Raw genomic sequence first — 20702 nt, 5'->3', positions numbered from 1 at the left:
CCCCACATACAACTCCTTTTTGGGTTAGGATCCCTACAATTACAACACTGTGAAATTTAAGATTTAAATAGCTGAAATCATGAAATTTACAATTTTTAAAATCCCGTGACCGTGAAATTGACCAAAATGTACTGTGAATTTGGTAGGGCCCTACACATAAGCTTATATGTTGCAAAGATGCACTTGATTCTTTGTCTGAACAGTACCCTGATAAAACTTAATGTGGCTTGATAGTACTGATGAGATCTTACCATATTACCCACTTTTCCCAGCAACTCAGTTTTTGTCTGTAAAGTTGTCCAAACTAATTATAGCATAATGCTTCCATTAATTAGTTTGTGCATGATGTAATTTTTGCAAAACAACTAGATCAAGAAGGATTAAGTTATATAGCAAAAATATTTTCATCTGCAGGACCTCAGAAAGGTGATTCGGTCTACCTTTTTGGCATCTAGAGCAAATACATTTTTGGTCTGGTCATAACTGCCTACTTGGAAGACCTTTGTGAGATGAAATTTTGGTGGTTGCAGTGTATCCCTTTTTTGGAAGACTTTTCCAGTCCTATCCACTTTCTTGAAAATATAAACAAGAAAATAGTCATGATATTTGACATGTCTAGTGTAGTATGCTACTGTAAAATGACAGTTATTTGGCTGTATTTTAGGAGATGTATGTTGGTTTGTCTGTACAGCATTTGTAAATCACTTTGAAATGGCAAGATGGAACACTTTTGCCACACTGCTTAATTTTCTTTTACATGTTGATAAATGACTCTGCTACATATTTAGTTTATATGTATAGTATTTTGAACAGAAAATGAGTATTTTGCTTAAGTGAAAGACACTGCAAGAGACTATGAAGGAAAACGTTATTAAAAATGTTTTCAGAAGGTATAATGTTGTTCAATTTCATCTTCCATGTAGGAGAGAAGGAAAAAATACAGGACCAAATTCTGTTCTGTTACACCAATATAAATCCCTAGTGATTCCATTGACTTTAGGGAAGTTACTGTAGATTTACATCAGTGTAACACAGTCTATCCCACAGGAGTTAAATAGCATCGTGTCTAACTCTGTAAAGCAGGGGTCGGCAACCTTTCAGAAGTGGTGTGCCGAGTCTTCATTTATTCACTCTAATTTAAGGTTTCGCGTGCCAGTAATACATTTTAACGTTTTTAGAAGGTCTTTTTCTATAAGTCTATAATATATAACTAAACTATTGTTGTATGTAAATTAAATAAGGTTTTTAAAATGTTTAAGAAGCTTCATTTAAAATTAAATTAAAATGCAGAGCCCCCCGGACCGGTGGCCGCGACCCATGAAGTGTGAGTGCCGCTGAAAATCAGCTTGCGTGCCACCTTTGGCACACGTGCCATAGGTTGCCTACCCCTGCTGTAAAGCATTGTAGAATGCAGTTTAAATGAGACACTGTGTAAAATAAAATTGTATACCATAGAATACTCTTTTCAATGCCACTTAGTTTAAGGGCTCTCTACTTGCTGTAATTTTGTAGAAAGGAGTGGAGTGATTTGGCTTCTTCGGCAACAATCCTATACATGGATTTTGCCATTGGACCAAAATGGCAGTCCTCGTATAGTGTTATGGTACTTCAATAATAATACTTTTCACTTCTGTGCTCTCTTTCATCTGAAGATCTCAATGAATTTCTGAACATAAGCAACTATTGAAATTAATAAGGACTATGTATATGGGAACACTTTACCTGCTACTGAAATTCCACTCTTCTTTGAGCAATTGTACATATCCATTCCATTGTAGATGTTTGCACACCTAGTGCACGGTCATCGGATATTTGTCCCTCAGTGGCACTCATTGGCGTGGCGCAAATGCCCTCTGCTGCCTCATGCGCACTGGTATAAAGGGTGGAGCCACCCCTCAATTTCTTCTTATTGTCCGTGACAGTTGTTGGAGTGTGTGTTTTTGCCATTGCAAGACCTTCAATCCTCCTCCTCCTTCTTGGTTTAGAGTAGTTTATAAAATTTCTAGATAGTTTGAAGGTAGAAATAGTGTTAAGTTTTAGTTTTTAAGGCTTTGGCCTTGCTGGTTCCCAACTGGGAACTGGTGCTAGTACTAGCCAAAAACTGGCATCCTTTAAATAAACTAGAAAATACACAGTAAAATGATTAACTGGTTTAAAAAAGTGACTCAGGATGTAAGCTAATATTTTAACAATAAAAATATCAACCTGCCTACAATATCTTGCATTCAATAGTGCTTTTTGTTTTAAAAGATCCCAAAACACTTAAAAATTTTAACTATGTACATGGAACTATATTCTCCAGGGAATATGAAAGCATTGGCTTAACAGTGTACAGCAATGCAGTTTCGGACAGAAGGTGAGCAAGAATAGAGCTTCAAACAAATACTGCACTTGAGTCTAACTACTCAAGTTAGAATTTGAACAGGACATTGGAGTTACAAGCTCGACTGTATAGATTACTTGTCTGTCTAGAGAGCAAGTATGTAGTAAGCAGTGGGTGGACTTGTATTTGGTAATTTCATATGTTTCAATATTTTATGACATAAATACCAGAGCTGATAATGTCACACAGTAAGGCTTTTAACTTCTGCCTTTTGAAGAAAGTACAGATTAAATTTGAGAATGACACTGTGGAGAGTATGTATTTAGGAGAACCATTATCATTTACAGTTTTATTGCTGTCTGAGATCATAAGTGATGTTCTGGGAATTCAGGTACGCTTTAAGACTTTAGTGGCTGTATTTGTAAGTTTGTAATTAAGTGTAAATCTCCATATTAAATGCTTGCATAGCCTATTGAGACTTGCAAAGGAGACTTGAGTTCTATTGGATAGCCTTCTTTGCTGCAACAGAAACTGACAATGTTAAGGAATAAGTTCTTGAGAATAGGATATTCTGCTCTTTTAATTACTTATTTTATTATTTGAATTGTTGATTTCTTTGTAATCTTATGCACAACTAAAATATCTTTGTTTTTACAAACAGAAGAAAATGGATGCAATTAAATTTTAAAGCTCTTTCCACAGCTGTGCCCTCCATAAATCCGCAATGCATACCCTGATACCTGACAGTGGGGCTCATAAAGGTTTTGTCCATTGTCAAGGAATCATTATCCAGTTGTTTTTAAAAGAGAGAGAGAGAGAGAGACTGACTGGAAGTCAGGATATTTCGTTTTTTTTTAGCTAATTGTTGTCTGTGTGATATTGGGCAAGTTACTTAACCTCTGTTCTTTTTCATTCTCCCTATCTGTAAAATGGGCATAATAGTATCTATTTCACAGAAGAGTTGGGAAGTTTTATGGATGTTTTTAAATGATTGTACTCAGTCCTTGAGAATTTACATGATAAAAAAAAATTCAGGAAATTCTTACTTAAAAATTCAGTTCTCACTATTCTCCCACAGAGGGCCACAGTCACTTTAACATTGACTGTACATTCATTGACGTGATACATCATTATATAAATACTACTAGCTGGAAATCTGTGCTGTCACACTGGTGTAAAGTCAAGTGTTTTAAAAAAATGGCTGAGAACTTAAAAATTGGATGGTAACAGACTGTGAAACCCAGTGATGAATGAACCTGATGATATTCTAAGCGAAAAGAGCTGTCAGCCATACTTGTAGCAGTTTCTGTTGCTTCCCACTGACTCAACATTCTAGGCTTCAGAGTGCTGTTGGGAGTTTATAGTGAGTGTTGGGTGTGGCGTTGTGTGGGTGGTTGTGTTGATTTGTGTGTGAGTTGTTTTGTGCAGGGAGAGTTGTGTAGATCTGTGTAGGAGGTGAATGAGGGATGTGTGCTATGGTCAGGGGCATATGTGTTTGGGGTAATTGTGTATGCTGGTTGTAGTGTTGTGATGATTTGTGTCTGGGAGATTGTGCTGGGAGATTTGTGTTGATTTGTGAGGGTGGCAGTTGACAAAGTAATCCACTCATTTGCGCAGTCTCCCTCATACATCCAATTAAATTGTTATATGCAAATTAGCTGTAGAATAAGGATAGAGAGAGTCTCTCCGGGGCACTTTTTTCAGGTTACAGGCCTACTTCTGCACCTCTATGAGTAGAGCCCCATGATTCGTCTCTGGTTTAGACTGCACCAACAGGCTACAGAACCTCCTGTTTACCACCTGTATTTACTTACAGCAGGTCCAGTTGGTTTTGGCCCCTGTGATGGGATCCTCTCCAGGACCTGTGACCCAAGCTGGTAAAAGCAGTGACAGAAAACAGCTTGTTCGAAATAAATTATGATTTATCCATCCATAGGAACATCACAAGTAGAAAGAAAAGGGTTAAAAGTAAAAAGAATCTATATGCCTCTTAACCTTATCCTTTCCTTGCCCATTTAGTCAAGTTCCACTTATCCCAGTCACCTCTGCTGAGTCTGAGGTTCAGCCTGCATCTCTGTAGACCCTCTCTCTGAATTCACAGGCTGTCTTTTAACCATTTCAGAGTTCTCAGAAGCTGGTTCATACTGGTTTGTGAGTTTCTCCAAAGGGAATCAGAGATAATTTTCCAGCCTTGGGTTTCCTGTATTGTGCATTTGAGTACAAAGCAATTAAAGTTGTCTAGAGTCATTAGCTTTGTTTGCAGGAACCAAGTTAACTGACTTCATACTTAACAAGCAAACCATCAAACATCAAACCCACAGATTATATACATTATATAAATAAATAACAAAGAGATCTCTAAGACGGCTCTTAAATATCTGCCACAAAAGCCAAATTTTTATTTGCCCAATGCTGTTACAGCTTAGTGAGGGCCTAGGCAGAGTTAAGGTGGTTATTAAACCGCATGGGAACTTTAACTGAGAAGTTCCTTTAGTTTTGAAGGGAGTGCTGCATTTGAACTCAAAACAATTTTTCCTCTCCTAGTCTAGATGAGCTGTGTTGCTGTAGGATGGCACTGAAGTGTGTGACACAGCAGTTGAAAAATAGGTTTTAGGCAGTGTCCCCTCCCCCATCCCCCACCATTTTAGACCACATTGCACAAGACAAAAGGGTGGGGGTGATAGAGGAGATCTTTCTATATCGTTGATACTGGCATAAGAAAACTCAAACTGGAAACAGTAGGTTTTATGGAGGTAGTGTCCCAGAGCTGTTTCAGCTGCATTCTCTTTTAATACATGTAGGGGAAAAACAAGGAAATTGAAACAAAAAGGCATTAAGTTTCAAAAAGTATTTGAGATGTGCTAGAAACCAAATATATATTAAATACAATCTTTTTTTATATACTTTTAATGAATGAACTATTGAATATTTACTACCCATCTGAAATTCTCTGTATTCTTTTGGTAGGAAAGACATGTTAAATCATGAGGACAATTGCATTGAAAAGAATAACAAATTCATAGGTCTGGAAGGGGTCTTGAGAGGTCATCTAATCCAGTCCTTTATGCTGACTCAGGGCCAAGTATACCTAGACCATCCCTGATAGGTATTCGTCTAATCCAGAGGTTCTCAAACTGTGGTCCGTGGACCACCAGTGGTCCGCGAGCTCCATTCAGGTGGTCCACGGATAGTTTCCTCTAAGGTGTGTGCCTGGGTGGCCGCACATGAGAGAATGAAGGGCCACCCACCTAATTAGTGGAGCCGTGCAAGTGTGGCTGCGCTAATTAGGTGCAATGACCCTGGAGAAGACGCACATGTAAGGTGAGGTGGTGGCCTTGGGAGGAATAAGGGGTAGGTGGAAGGGGGCAGTGTGGTGCGAAGAGGGGGTGGAGGGAATTTGGGATGTGCAGGGCTGCGGCGACCAGAGAAAGAGGCGACTTTCCCCAGCTCCAGGACTGCGGCTGCCAGGGAGAGACGGCCCCCTTTCCCAGCCTCAGCTCTGTGGCTGTTGTCATAGGGATATACCCCCCTCCTTCCCAGCCCCAGCTCAGGGGCTGCCACAGCATGGGAGAGAGGGAGAGACCCCCCTCCTTCCCAGCCCCAGCTCAAGGGCTGCCATGGAGGGGGAGAGAGGGCACATTCATCGCATTAGAAAAGTAGGACTATTGATATGAAAACATGAGTTGTGTGCTTTTATTTGCAGAACAAAAAAAGTTAAATTATTATTATTAAGGTTTTTTTAATATAGCGCTTTTATCCAAAGTGCTTTATAATAGTTAGCTACCGGTACAAACAACATTTGGAAAGATCATTAAGCGGTCCACCGAGACCCTCAGCAATTTTCAAGTGGTCCACGAAAAAAAAAGGTTGAGAACCACTGGTCTAATTTGTTCTTTAAAACCTCTAATGACGGGAATTCCACAACCTCCATTGGGAGCCTGTTCCAGTACTTAGTTATCCTTATAGTTAGAAAGTTTTTCTTAATACATAACCTAAATCTCCCTTGCTTCAGTGCAATTCCACAGTAATCCCTGGGTATTATAAATTACATTGTTTTCTTTTCCTCAATGTTGTTACCTTTTTCTTTTTAAAACTACACTGGGATTGTGAAGCTGTTATGGCTTGCTGTCAGCATGCCACTCTCAGAAACTAATAATGATTAAATGTTCCTGTCATTATCCATATTGTAGCTGACTGGTAGCTGGTGTGACTATAAATAACCAATGACTAGATTGTGGCCCTAAAGCAAGCAGATGGTTCCTAAGCCCTCACCTTCCCAGGAACAGCCCTAAAGGCACTGTGACTCAGATGTCATACCTCTGACTAACAGTCTATCTCTGCATCTTCCTATCTCCTGGGAAGTAATAACATTCTTCTGGCCAACACAGTTGGTAAATTATTACTCTCCTGCACTGGATCTGCTCCAATGACAGTGAGTGGGGAATCTCCATTTAGTCCTCACTCAGCTGCTCCAGGGATGGTGTAAATGGGTGAATAGCCTTGCCTACACCTAGTGGCATGAACCTAAAGTCATGGTAGCCCACACTGGGTGTATATAAAAGTTGGATTCTTAATCCACTCTTATTCCCTTGAACAGGCACATAATCCAAGTCAGAATCTGATCCCAAAATTAACATAATGGGCATTATCTAGCTTCCATAGAAAAAGCTCTCAGTGATTTCAGTAGTTGCCAAATGCCTAGGTTAGCCAAATACATCAATTTTAAATGGCAGGAATACTTAGCAGAAGGTAGACTATGCTAATGTGTTACTTTGAAAATTCTTTTTCTTTATTTTTAAGGGAATTGAAGTGGCTGGCACATGACAAATCTCAGGACTGTAAATGAAGCCATCTGTGTTAATGCTGTCTTCACAACTATTTTTGGCATAGAAAGGGAGAGAAATTTTGCCTTACTGCGGGCATGTTTCACACTGAATTTTAGTACATACACCTTGCTCATAAACTGGATATTTCATAGTGTTGTCCTCTGTGTCCATGCCGTTAGGCTTCAGGAAAACACACTCTTCTGTAAAATACATCTTTGTCAAAGTGATTCCTTCATCTCCATTTATAGGTTTCACCAACCTTTATAAGCATTAGGCTACTCGGTCCCTATAAGTGGGTTTCCACAGCTGCCAGAAATGTAAGAGGACTTGGCAAAGAACTTACATAGTCATGAATCTGACTGACTGGTATCATTTTAACAAGAAAACATTAAGGACTGTTATGACCTACAAATTTTCAATATTACTGAAAAACCCTATAAATTACAAATTGTGTGTATGCTGAGCAGTGGGGGTATGAAATAAAATTAATCACCTAGGAATGTTTTGTGTGTGTGTGTGTGTGAGAGAGAGAGAGAGAGAGAGAGAGAGAATTCTGAAATGTCATAATGAATGGAAGATTTGTGTTTGGTGAGTTCTTTGTGCTGGGAATGGGTGGTTTATAGATTGGCTTATCTTCCCTACCATTCTGCCAGTGTTGCCTTTTTATTTTATTTTTTTTATTGTGTCATATTGTGGTAGGCATCCAAAGGCCCTTGAGAACCTTACTCACAATAATACTGGTTCATACTACATCTGAGAGAGCCTCTTGAGGTTATTCTATCTCATGTAAATCACTGGACCACCACTGTTTTCCATTGATTTGATTTGTAATACTGTAATAGCTTACTGCTTGATTGTTACGTCCAGGAAGACATTCTAGAAGCCAAGGGAAATGATTATGATGAAGAACTAAGGAAAAGTAAATAAAAACATTTTATATTCCATTTATAAATACACTTCACAGTGCTTCTTTCTCAAATTGCCATCCTAGACTTCATAGTCAACTTTAACTGCGATGATTTGTGCTTGTGTAAGACTTCTAATTCTGTTGCCTTACCCTTTATACACTGACACAAGAGGAATTTGCTGCTTTTTTATAAATAAATTGGGGCCAAAGAGTAAATTCACCCTTTTTTTTATATTCATGCCGGCTCAGCTTTAGGGGATTTGAGTGATGTAAGTGTATTGTACTGGGCCCCACAACTAGTACAACAGAAAAAATAATCTTCAAAGTGAATATTTTAGTGCTTCATGCAAAGCACACTGCTCAATGTCTGGGGAAAAAAATAAAGCTGCTCTTACATTTGTGAACCACAGTCCATTGTTGTACATGTTTTCTAAGCTCCAATATAAATCTTAAATGTATAACAAGAAGACAGTACTGACGCCCACACCCTTGAAAAAAATGAAGTCTTATTCCTGATTATAATGAGCATGTTGTATCTGTTCATGGGATTAAATCCTTGAAAGAAAGGAAGGTACATAAAATCAGATTTCTAAAGGTTAAGTAGAGTTCATTGCATTTATTTCATAATATTTCAGTATGAAACTCTAGTCTTCAAGGAAGTAGATGCATGAAAACCAATTAGGAAGTTCTCTAATAGCATAAAGTCTGACACCTCCTTTTAAATTTAGTTTTATCATCACATTATTGGGTAGACAATGAGTTCCATTGTCTCTTGTCAATTATCAGTGGGGATATGTTTGAATAGGCTGTATGTTTGTTTTTACTTCTTATCTGGAATTGATGCTAAGGCTTCAGATGGACAGGAGGAGTAAATTGTCTCCCAGGATTCAGTCACCTAGGGTAGGGGCCCTTGGGGAGGATTAGAAAGACATTGAGGTTCCCCTCACAATGTTTCCTCTAAATTAGTTCTCCTAAGCAGCACCTTACTGGTGGCATTTTGCTAGGATCTCTCCAGTTTGTCTGCTTTCGTTACCTCACTTTAAGGAGGTTCTACAATGCACAGGGACCCAGCAGAAAATTAATTCAACCTATGCTGTATTAATTTTCCTGTAGAATCCCAATGGGGCTGGAAGAGGGGGGAATGATGCATGTTCTTCTTATCTCTGCTTTGAGCCTTCTCCTTCCCCAATTTCTACATGCAGATGCCACCCCCCCCCCCAGTGCATGGATTTCAGGGGGATGAAGATATGAAGGTAAAGTATCTGGCTCAATGCATGACTCAACTGTCATGTGTCATGTGATAGTGGAAGAGTATTCTTGGCAATTGAGCCACACTCCGTACATAATTTGCCTGTGTTTTTGTATTTGTAAACTGTATGAAATATCATTAAATCCATAGCTCCTGACTATCATATGGTATGGTACAAATTAAAACTTAGATGTTCCCTCTGCACATTGAATCTAGAGATAAAATCATATGTTGGTTTTGTGCCACTTATCTGTGTATAATCTTTTGAAAGGGAGAATGGTTTGGCAGTTCAAGCATAGAACTAGGAGTCAGGAGTTCCGAGGTCTGTTCCTGGCGCAATCACTGACTGGCTGCGTCATTGGACGAGTCGCCTAAACTTGCCGTGCCTAGGTTTCCTATCAGAAAAATGATGCTCCCTACCTTCCTCACAGCACTATTTTGAGAGTAACCCAATAATGGTTGTAAAGCATTTTGAGAATCTTAGGTAGAAGCTACCATAGAATTTCAAAATGTTATGAATCATCATTATTTTTCTATTTAAAGTGTGAAACATGACAAAAAGAAAGGAACTGCCATTAAGTATATGTCAATCTAAAGAACTTTGTCTTCTTGGATTTAATGAAACGTGAAAAGTGTGCTAGTGTAAAAGAATATGGGGAGACCTAAATTGTTCAGACAAGATCATAGGGAATGCAAAGGAGGGTGAGCCAACTTAATATGTACATAGTTTTAAAAGTAACCGAGAAGCAACATTTAATTTCATAGGTTAAAATAAGGGACTGTTACAGAAATAAAACAATGTTTTGTATAAAGAAAAAGCAGCTGGTACTAGTTGTTTGTGAAAAGAACAAGCTACTGGTATGTAAGTGGGTTGGAAATGTGGTACATTAAATTCATGTAGAGGATTGCATCTTTACGCAGTCCATAAAAGGAAACTAGAAAATGGAAATGTTTTGGCATTGAGCATAAAGAATGTTTGCCTAAGGGTTATATATACCAGCTAACAATATTACGGCGAGAGCATAAAAAGGCTAAGGTGGTTGACAAAGAAAAATGGCAGAACTGTTTTCACCAGGAGATTTCCAATGTATTACGTGAGAAAATCTAACGAAGTATCATAATTAAAATTAGCATGTAAGTCTCTTTGTTGTGCCCAGTTCCTTTTTTACATGGAGGGGAGAAAAAATAGGTATGCTCTATATAAGAGAATTCCCGGTCTCCTTACATCTGAGTTGTCCTACAGTAATACAGGTCAGCAGAAATATAGGGTATTTTTTCAAATATATTTTTGTTGTTACATGACCATTTAGTTTTCTGTGTGTATTTAGCCATAACCTACAACAGTTATTTGATCTTTCTGAGGATAGAATCCTCTCCTGATCCCCCAACTTGTGAAGATTTAAGATGCTTTCTTTGTCAAAGTTTGTTATGAAAGCAATAGAAACGGGTGGGAATGCAACAACTTCCAGCATATCGGAGTTGGCAGCTCCCAGACCTTTATTAAAAGATTGCTTGTTGATATATAGCGAGCTCAGTGCTGGCAGGGTGATGGGATAGATAACTGTTGGTCTTTTTCATCTCTAACGTGTCTGATTTTGATGGCAATCATTTCAGTCAAGAAATGGGATATTCACCATAAGGGGCTATCCCTGCGTATAAAATGAAAATGTGACCAGAACCACCTAGTAGATCCAGGCCTTCTTTTAACTATTTTTCTGTTGCCATTTATGCCACCATGCCATGCCTCTCTATACTAAAAGGTGTTTCTATGATCTGGCCATTGATATTAAAAATGTAATATCCTTAAACATTTCCTATTAACTTATTTTTCTTCCTTTCAAAAGTTTGCATCAAAATGTTTAAAAATTATTTACGAATTAGGACAGTGATATGTCAGTACAGTGGCAGATGCCTATGATTTTTTGCTTATGTATATATTTTCATATGTATATCGTGATAGTTTTGTTACATCTTGATAATTTGTAAATATTTTAAAAATAACAATGCAAATATGTGTACAGGCTCCTAAAAATAGTAGTTCATTCTTTGATATATTAAGATACAGTGCCTTGGGATAATAAGACTTGGAAATTTAACTCATGTCACTTCTGTAAAGGCTGAATACTATGACTCATGTCATAGTATTAAGGGTTTTCACTAGATTTGACTATGCAGGTACCATATGCCTCATGTTTTCAACACTTAATATTTTGATATATGCCAGGCAGTTGAATAATCCTGTCTCCCCCTTGGCAGAGATGGTACAGGGGACATGATCTTGGTCAGTTAATGGAACAATATAGTCTTACTGCAAAGCCTTTTTTTTTCATTTAAATATCAGTGGAAGATACATTATAGTTATTGAAGGAAAGATTAAAGAAAAACTTTATATGTGGCACAATAAAGCTGTATCATTTAAGCTGTTGTATCTTAGTTGAAGGCGGTGTTGCTTTCATGATATCCGTATAGGCTTGCTAAATCCAATAAGAGAAAGTGAAAATCATGCTAGACTTCTTACCCAGGTTACTGTTCTGTTCTTCAAAGTATTACTAAGGAAAGTTTTTGGCATAAGCTGGGACAGAAAATTGAAACCTGAATACGATTTTAAACTGATAGGGTTAAAGGCCTTTCTTTTACACCAGCACACTTGTTCTTTTATTTGATACTTGAACTCTGAAAATGTTCTGTGACTTTCTAGGGAGAAGGAGGAGCAGCTGACTCGGGTGACAGAGGTACAGAGGCTGCAGGCCCAGCAGGCAGATGCTGCCCTGGAGGAGTTTAAGCGGCAGGTGGAGCTGAACTCAGAAAAAGTCTATGCTGAAGTGAAACAGCAGGTGAGAAGGTCACAATGCCAGCCTTTCTGAAACGCTGTCTCAGTAGGATAGCATATTCTGATCTTCTAATGCCAGAAACATGTTTCACTTGATAGTGCTACATCAAAATCTTTCACAATGTAGTGACTTTGCTAGCAAGTCAGAGGGGGCTGTTAGCAGTTGATTCATCTTTATAAGAAAGCCAGAATTGTCATTGTTACACAGCTATCTACAGTTGTATTACTGATTAGAGCTTTTCCAGGATTCAGAGTAAAATGTGTTAGTTTATATACTTTTATGGAACAAGTACCAGAGGGGTAGCCGTGTTAGTCTGAATCTGTAAAAAGCAACAGAGGGTCCTGTGGCACCTTTAAGACTAACAGAAATAGTTAGGACCCTCTGTTGCTTTTTATGGAACAGTGTCTATACTTTCCCACTTTTTCAACTTTGTCTCTCTGGCTATTCTTTTAAGGACATGTCATTCTCCTATTAATGGGAATTTTGCAATAGTTTCAATGAGAACAGAGCCAGGCTCATTCTAATGGTGCCCACTGATGAGCAGATGACAACAAAAGCCTTTTTCCCACTTGAAAATTACTATTAACGATCATTTATTTACATACTACTTCGTGTGATAGTCATTTTACAGAACAAACTAGATTAATGTATTGGCCCGAAGGAGCTTAGAGATATCACACGAGTGAGAATAATGAACAGTAGAGTGGGAAGGGATGAGAAATAAAGGGAGATGCAGGTACATGGAGTGGCCTACTCATGTCATAAAAATGCTTATGGTATCTCAGTCTAGTGAATTGACCTGATTCATTCTGCCTTGCCAACTTGCCTCTTTAATGGGAAAATCCAGTTGTTTCTTATTACAGGATGATGTAGCATGAGACTTGCAATGGATTTAAGGGGCAACTGGTGGTAAAGCACCTTGGTGAACACTTCTATAAAATAGAGATTGTTTCAGTTCTGAGGCTTTCCTCTTGCATTGGAGAGCAATAGAAATAGTGGAAGATGTGATCTTGTTGCAGTTGCCACTTCTAGCCATCAATAGATCTCTGTAAAATATTATTTGTACTTCAGAATTGTTTGGGATGAAAGGAGCTATATGAATGTATGATACTATAAGAATCAACATTTTACAACTTCTTAAAGGGATCGCTTCTGCATAATCCATGTACAGCATAGAGAGAGTCTTATGTGATAAGATTTTTTTGTTTACTGTTTTGTTTCAGTATGAAATTGATTTGGTAAAATGATGGAAAAAGAGTAAAAATGATATAAATATTTACCGGTAACTGAAATGAAATATAGCATAAACATAATTGAGATAAATACTATACAGATATATACGTCTTATTCAGAAATCATTAACTTTTTAATTCATATTAGTGGTGTAATACGAACCAAATATTGGTGAGAAACAAAGCAGTAGTGCTAGAAATTTGATTGCTTATTTTGTTGAAAAGAATGAAAACCTTTCAACTTTGCATGCAGTCTATATTTTTAACAATTGTTTTTGTTGTTGTGAAATGCTGGTTTTGCTTCTTTCAAAATCTTCAGTATAAAAGCAGCAGAGCTGTAAGGCATCTTCTGTTTTAAAAGTCTTGTACGGAGAGCAGATAATGGAATTTTGAAATAAAAAAGCGGAGTCTGTTTTGAAAAGGCAACTTTTATTTTGCAAACTAGACCCATCAGGGTAATAAAACAGGCCCTAAAATTTCAAAGTCACTGTCCTACATTTTTCTCTAATCTGAATCTCTCCTTTTTTACTTAAATTACTACATTTTACTTCTGCTCCAAGTGAGAAATATATTTTAATTCTTATTGAAGATATGGTTTCATTGAGCCAGAAAGATTGGGGTCATGATTTAATTATTTTCAAGAAAAAGTTTGCGCAAAATAATCCTGAAAATACATTCATCATGAAATGTGTGTTTTTTTTTAAATTTCCTTAAAAAGGAAACAAAAATCTGAAATGCTCCAGGAAATTTAAAAATACATTTCATTGAATTCCATAAAACTGCTATGTATTTTTTTCATTTTCTATGTGCTGAATACCATTCCATTTGTATGTTAAATACAGAGAGAGAAAATGTATTTAAGATAACAAAACTGTTCTTTCTTTCGGCTTCATTCACTGATGCCTCAGTCCAGGTTCGTGATACCTTCAGCTTCATCCAAAGTATTGTTGTGAAGGCCAAGATTATAACAGGGTTCAAAAAAGAACTAGATAAATTCATGGAGGATAGGTCCATCATTGGTTATTAGGATTGGCAGAGATGCAAAACCATGCCTTGAAGTGTCCCTAGCCTTTGTTTGCCAGAAGCTGGGAATGGGTGACAGGGGATGGATCACTTGATGATTACCTGTTCTGGTCGTTCCCTCTGACGCACCTGGAACTGGCCACTGTGAAGATAGGACAGTGGGCTGGATAGACCATTGGTCTGACCCAGTATGGCCGTTCTTATATTCTTATTGAATTGTGGTGAGAGACTGCCTTATGACAATGTCAAGCAGTGGTTTGTGTGGTCTTACTGAATGGAAATGGTGGATAGTGCTCAATAATTGACTGTTTTTGTTCATAAACAAATATCATGGTGTGAAACAATGGCGGAGAAAGAAATATAGAAGCTATCTAAGACAGTAAAATATTTGTGATTTATTTTAATTCACCAAAGAGATAAAATGTTAATGGCCAAATTGTCAAAGGCGCTTTCTGAATGGCACTGCAAAACCCTACATTCATGTAGGCAAATAGTCCCACCTGCATGCATTTACCCTCTATTTTCTGCAGTTGCTAGTTTTAAAATGAGTAGTTTAGGATGCTTCATTGAAAATTTGACTGAATATCCTCTTTGCTATAGCAGGCTGCCCTAGTTATTATCATCATTGTGATCTTCTCTTTCTTTTTATTTGTATTACGGTTTCGCCCAGAGAGCTGAAAGAGAATTGGGGCTCTCTGTATTAGGAGTTGAATAAATAGATAGGAAAACCATGCCTTGTCCTGAGGAGCTTACAGTTTGGGGCATGCAGATAATGGCTTCTGTTCAGTATTGAACTGATTTTCTTGGCAAAGAAAGAACAACTCAAAGACCAAATCCTCTTAATTCCCTGCCTTAGATAACTGCATTTGACGTATAGCTTAGGAAGTGTCATTAGTCTAGTGCTAGCTACTGCTGTTTCACTGTAATAATGCTGTCAGTGTAGACCTATTCTGGAGGAAGTTCTCCTCACCTGAGACAGACTCACCACAAGATGGAACTTTGGGGATAGAGTGAGAAAAAAATGGAAGAATTCCTTGTCTGTGGTACATAAAACCACCACCACCTAAGGCAGTGGTTCTCAAACTTTTGTGCTGGTGACCCCTTTCACATAGCAAGCCTCCGAGTGCAACCCCCCCCCTATAAAATAGAAACACTTTTTATATATTTAACACCATTATAAATGTTGGAGGCTAAGCGGGGTTTGGGGTGGAGGCTGACAGCTTAGACCCTCCATGTAATAACTTTGCGACCCCCTGAGGGGTCCTGACCCCCAGTTTGAGAACCCCTGACCTAAGGCATTATCCACCTGATGTGTAAGACATTAGCAAGGTTGTTAAATTACATAATGATGAGAGAAATCCATCACAAGTGAGGAACTGCAAAACAAATGCTTACACTACATTCTTTATTTGGCTCATCGTTGTGCTTTGTTATTACAGGAGTTCCAGTGCAGTATGAGATGTGATTTACTATGTGCTGTTGTACTTAGGCCTGGGAAAATGAGTTAAGCAATAGTTAGCCATAATTTTTAATCTTCATGCTCTTATTGGTTTGTATCAGTCTTTGTTTAATTTTTGTGTGTTTTGCATACTGACTTGGATTGTTGTTTCCATCATTGGGATATTATATTTTAGTTTCATAAACACTCAACACGCTAAGGTTAAGCAATGAAAAATTGTAATAGTGAAACACTGCGTAAAATGATACGCTAATTTAAAGAAATTTGTTCATAGCTGAGAATTTCTTTTTTTAACATAAGAATGGCCACACTGGGTCAGATCAAAGGTCCATCTAGCCCAGTATCCTGTCTTCTGACAGCGGCCAATGCCAGGTGCCCCAGAGGGAATGAACAAAACAGGTAATCATCAAGTGATCCATCCCCTGTCGCCCATTCCCAGCTTCTGGTAAACGGAGGCTAGGGACACCATCCCTGCCCATCCTGGCTAATAGCCATTGATGGACCTATCCTTCATGAATTTATCTAATTCTTTTTTGAACTAGATATGCAGTAGATGTTCACATTTTTATTGTTTGAACTAACCAACTGTTAAACATTTTGTCTGTATGTATATTTCAGATATTATTGATTTAAGGCAGAATTCTGACTAGTTTTACGGCATGAGTAGTCTGTGACTTCAGTAAGTAGTAAGGTACTATTCAATGAATAAGAGCATCAGAATATGGTCCTTAATGTTAAAACTTAAACGTACTGAGGCAAATTATGCACTCAGTAAAACCAATGTAAATTTGGACTGACTCCCTCGAAACTAGACTGTAGGAACCATTTGGGGCAAACAGGGTGGGCGAAGAGGGAGGTTGTGCTACCCACCTTTTACTCCCATTGATTTTGTGAGAGCTGTAGGTTATTAACACCTATTGATATCAGGCCCACAACGAACAAATAGATACATTAAGAGCTGATAAGTATTACCTTACATGGAGGTAGTCCTATTGTTTTTGACTATTATAAAATTTTTGTATTATGCAAATTATTTGATATATGAGAGCTGTGCTGTGCTTGTCTGAGTAAATGTCTATGTAGTGATTTAGGAGAAGATTTTTGATAGAGGATTTTTTTTTTTTTTAGAATTTACACTGTTGTTAATATAACAGGCATTCCATTAATGTGTGGTCTAACCTTATTTTGCTCACAGTACAACTGAAAGACTTCTCCATCTGGACATCATTTATTAACACTTGATCCATATGATTGTTGTGGTAAAACTTGACATTTTTTGGGAGAATCAGCACTTTGGCAACTCTTTGATTGAAGCAAATTTCCAGCCATCTAACTAGCTCCCTCCCTGCCCCCAATGCTGCCCATTTGATTTTGAAATGCTTAATTAGGCACAGTAGAATGTCTGTTTATTTCTTGTACTTTATTGGAAAGAATTAGATTGATAATACAATTTTGCCTTGAAATACCTTGACAATTTCTGGTTTAATGCTGAAATTTTCAGTGCTTTTTTTAAATTGATGATTGTGGGGGGAAAAATATCCCTAACACAAGTGCCCATTTACCATTGGTGATTTGTCTGTGAAGGACTGAAATGAATTGAAGTGAAAGTAGCAAAGTATATGGGCATATTTCAAAGGATCATGTCATTACTTAGAAAGTAGTCTCTAATGGCAGAAAAAATCAGAATATTTTTGAGAGTTTTGGTGGAGAGCATTAAATGGATGTTGCATCTACTAAGAATTATCTTCTTTGGATTTACTGTTTAATGAGAGCTTCATCGTGCCAAGCCTTTTGTGACCATATAGAGGAGTAGAAGCAAGTAAGAATCCCCTTTCCCTTGCATGGCCACTTAAGGTCTGCCTGTATTGCAACTCTGGTGCTAGGGGGGAGAACAAAGGGCTGTGTGCCAAATGCTTCCCTTCAGAGCAGAGAGGGAACAGGCAATAGATTTCTCCTAGATTTCTCAGCCAGTGGATCTGACTGGCCACTTGGAGAGGATTATGGTGCACCCCACAAAGGGGTGTCACAAATTACTCTCCAGTCTCTTGCGCAACCCCTGGCAGCAAGCCTCCCACCCCAGGTCGACAGACTTGGCTTACGGAGTTTGAGCTACCTCTTTAAAAATAGCTATGTAGATGGCACTTTGAAGTTGCATCTTGGGCTGGAACTTGGGCTTTGTAGACTACCCCCTTCCTTAGGCTTCAGAGCCAGCACGGTCTACACAGCTATTTGTAGTGCGGTAGTGTGATCCTGAGTCTGTCAACCCTGGCTGGGAGGCTTGCTGCTGCTGTCTGGTATCTCGAAACACAGTGCCTCCTCTTATTCTGAGGTGCTCAAGTAGCCCAGTTAGTTTACCCCTGGGTTTCTAACATAGCGCTGTGGGATTAATTATACCAAAAATACTCAAGTTGACTAATTCTTTTGCTTTCAGTGGGGCACCTTTCAGAGTAAGGTACTGTACTACCCAATGTGACAAGTGTGGCAGAATTGGGCCCTATATGTTCATCCTAAACGTAAATGGAAAACTCAGATGTCAATTGTGCATGCCTTCTTGACAGAGCAAATCAGTTTATGCTTTGCCTTTATTAAGCATATAGCACAATTTTCTGTATTAACGAGTATTTCAAGGCTATTGTTTTTCAGCTAAGACATGTCAAACCATGTTGTAAATGTTGATAGCATGTGGCAGTCATGCCTTCTAAACTTCTAAGTTATCAAGCAGTTCAGAATATAGGGATTGTTCCTGAGCGGTACTGAACTCTTCAAACTCTCATTGACTTCAGTGAGGCTTTCAGGTTATGAACCTCTTGGGGTCAAGTTCATAAAGAGCAAATGATAATGTAAGAGATTGTAGGAAACTATGCTACAGTGACTAAGCTTCAAGTAGTACTTCAGAGAAACAATACTGAAGCTCTCTTTTCACCCGTCCTTTCTCATTTCCCCTCCACACATGCACCCAATTCTCAAATAAGCTACATATGTTCTTCCAAAGACAAAGTGATATAATATTGGAGCAAATGCCATTGCTTTCTCCTAGTTGGATAGAGCATAGAATGACCTACTGACATCATAAAATGGAATCTTTAGTAACTATAGTAACACTGGACTCTGAACTGCACTGCAAATATTAAACTTCTGAAATCCTCTTTTCATTGTAATGTTAATTAAGGAAGTAACAAATGGAGTGGGGTCTGGCATTATCAGTTAGTATCATTGATATTTGCTTTATTTATTCATGTAATTTATGACTTTGAGATATCACTTGCCATCTGCTTCTTATTTTTCGATAAGCTCATGGTTATTAAGTCATCTGATGTCCATTAGATGGGTGACTGAAACAATTTCAACTTTAAGCTCAGTTTTGTTTTTTCCTGATCTAGGTGGCTGTCCTGTGACAAAACTTCATGTATTGGTGTTTATGTGGGTATGAATATAACTGATGTTTTCATACATGCTGCTTTGAGCATTAGCCAGTTGATTTTAATAGCATACACTGCATGCTGCATCAAAGACAAAGGGAGAAAAATCAGACTGGTTTATAGAAGTTTAGATTAAAAGCACTGTATACACATCACTCTCAAAAAGAAAAGTATTTACAAAGCCAAATAGTAACTGCCAAAAAATGAATAAACAGAATATGTGACAATATTTTGGCTCTAGTATTTGTTGGGATTGGCAAATGAGAATCAGAAAACCTCATTGCACTTTATGGCCAATATGCATGCTCTGTGCTAGAGATTAAATAACAGAAACATATTGTTTTATTTGTAGAGTTTATATAATATATTACTTTATTTGTATACATTTTCTGTGTCAATTTTTAGAACATTTTCATTATTAAAAAGATTCTTTTAATATTTTGGACTTTATTTTGCTTTAGTTTTTCATTTTTGTAAAGTGTAGTTGGGGGAAAAACTAAGGGGCCTCCCTTTCTTTGATGTATGAGATGGGGAAATAAAGGGCTACAAGGATGGGTCTAAACTGGATTGAGAGGAGAGAGAAGGTGATGATAGCAACGGAGGTCCTTCTTTTAAGGGCTTACTCGGGGGGGGGGGGGGGGGAGACAAGGAAGAGAGGCATTGCTGTTTGTGCTCCGCCTGCAGTTCGTCCCCTTCCTATATCTGGGAAAACAATTCCTGGCCATGCATCTTTCCCTTTACTTGAGATAACTTTTAATTAAAATGGCTTCCCCACTGTTAGTGATCACTTTCCTCCTCCTTATCTGGCTTAGAAGTGGCATTTGAGCCCATTGGCAAATACATCTATGGGCACTCCTTTAGGGCAAATAGGAATTTTAGCTTGGGGTACAGAAATTCATCGTTTTTCTTCTTCTGGTATGGCCGATGGACTTGCAGCAGAAAGTGGATTCCTTATAGCTATATTCCCCTTCCCTCTTCTGCCCACTTTAGGGAGGTACTGCTACTTAGGTTGGGAACTAGATCTAAAAGGAATTGGTGGGTAAGAAGTGAGGTGTCGTATTGTATGTACATAAACCCTTGGAAATGTGACACAGAACTGATAGTTGTGCTTTTGATACAAAAGCCTTTGTTAACTAAGTTATGAAATTGCTTCCTTGATACCATGTAGGGGAATCTGTGTGACTCATTATTCATACGCAATGACTGTTTTCGGAGAACCTGCTGCCAAATAATTCTCCTTTAAGGTTCTTTACTGATTTTAAGATAAATTTATTTTAAATGTATAGATTGTGCATCCAACTCAGAGCATTACTTCCACTAAATTTCAACAAGCAGTATATTTTTAAAAAAAATATTTTTAGTCATGTATAAATAATATTCAGTTGATTTTTGTGGGATGTTACAACTATTGAATGAAAAATAAGACCTTGCAT

At 38.0% G+C, this 20702-nt stretch overlaps 1 protein-coding gene across 1 annotated transcript in view; it reads left to right on the top strand.

Moving 5' to 3' along the window:
- Nucleotides 1–20702, top strand: part of CEP112 (centrosomal protein 112) — a 297346-nt gene that overhangs the window by 125585 nt on the left and 151059 nt on the right. Inside the window, exon 18 of the mRNA XM_029912219.1 lies at nucleotides 12004–12139. Within this exon, the coding sequence (XP_029768079.1) occupies nucleotides 12004–12139 (136 nt within the window). The remainder of the gene's footprint in view (nucleotides 1–12003; nucleotides 12140–20702) is intronic.

Source organism: Terrapene carolina, unplaced genomic scaffold (genome assembly GCF_002925995.2).
Source record: "Terrapene carolina triunguis isolate 2854851 unplaced genomic scaffold, T_m_triunguis-2.0 Scaffold192, whole genome shotgun sequence".
NCBI classification, from domain to species: Eukaryota; Metazoa; Chordata; order Testudines; family Emydidae; genus Terrapene; species Terrapene triunguis.
The sequence above is the reverse complement of the archived record's forward strand: the minus strand, read 5'-3'. Positions and strand labels throughout refer to the sequence as shown.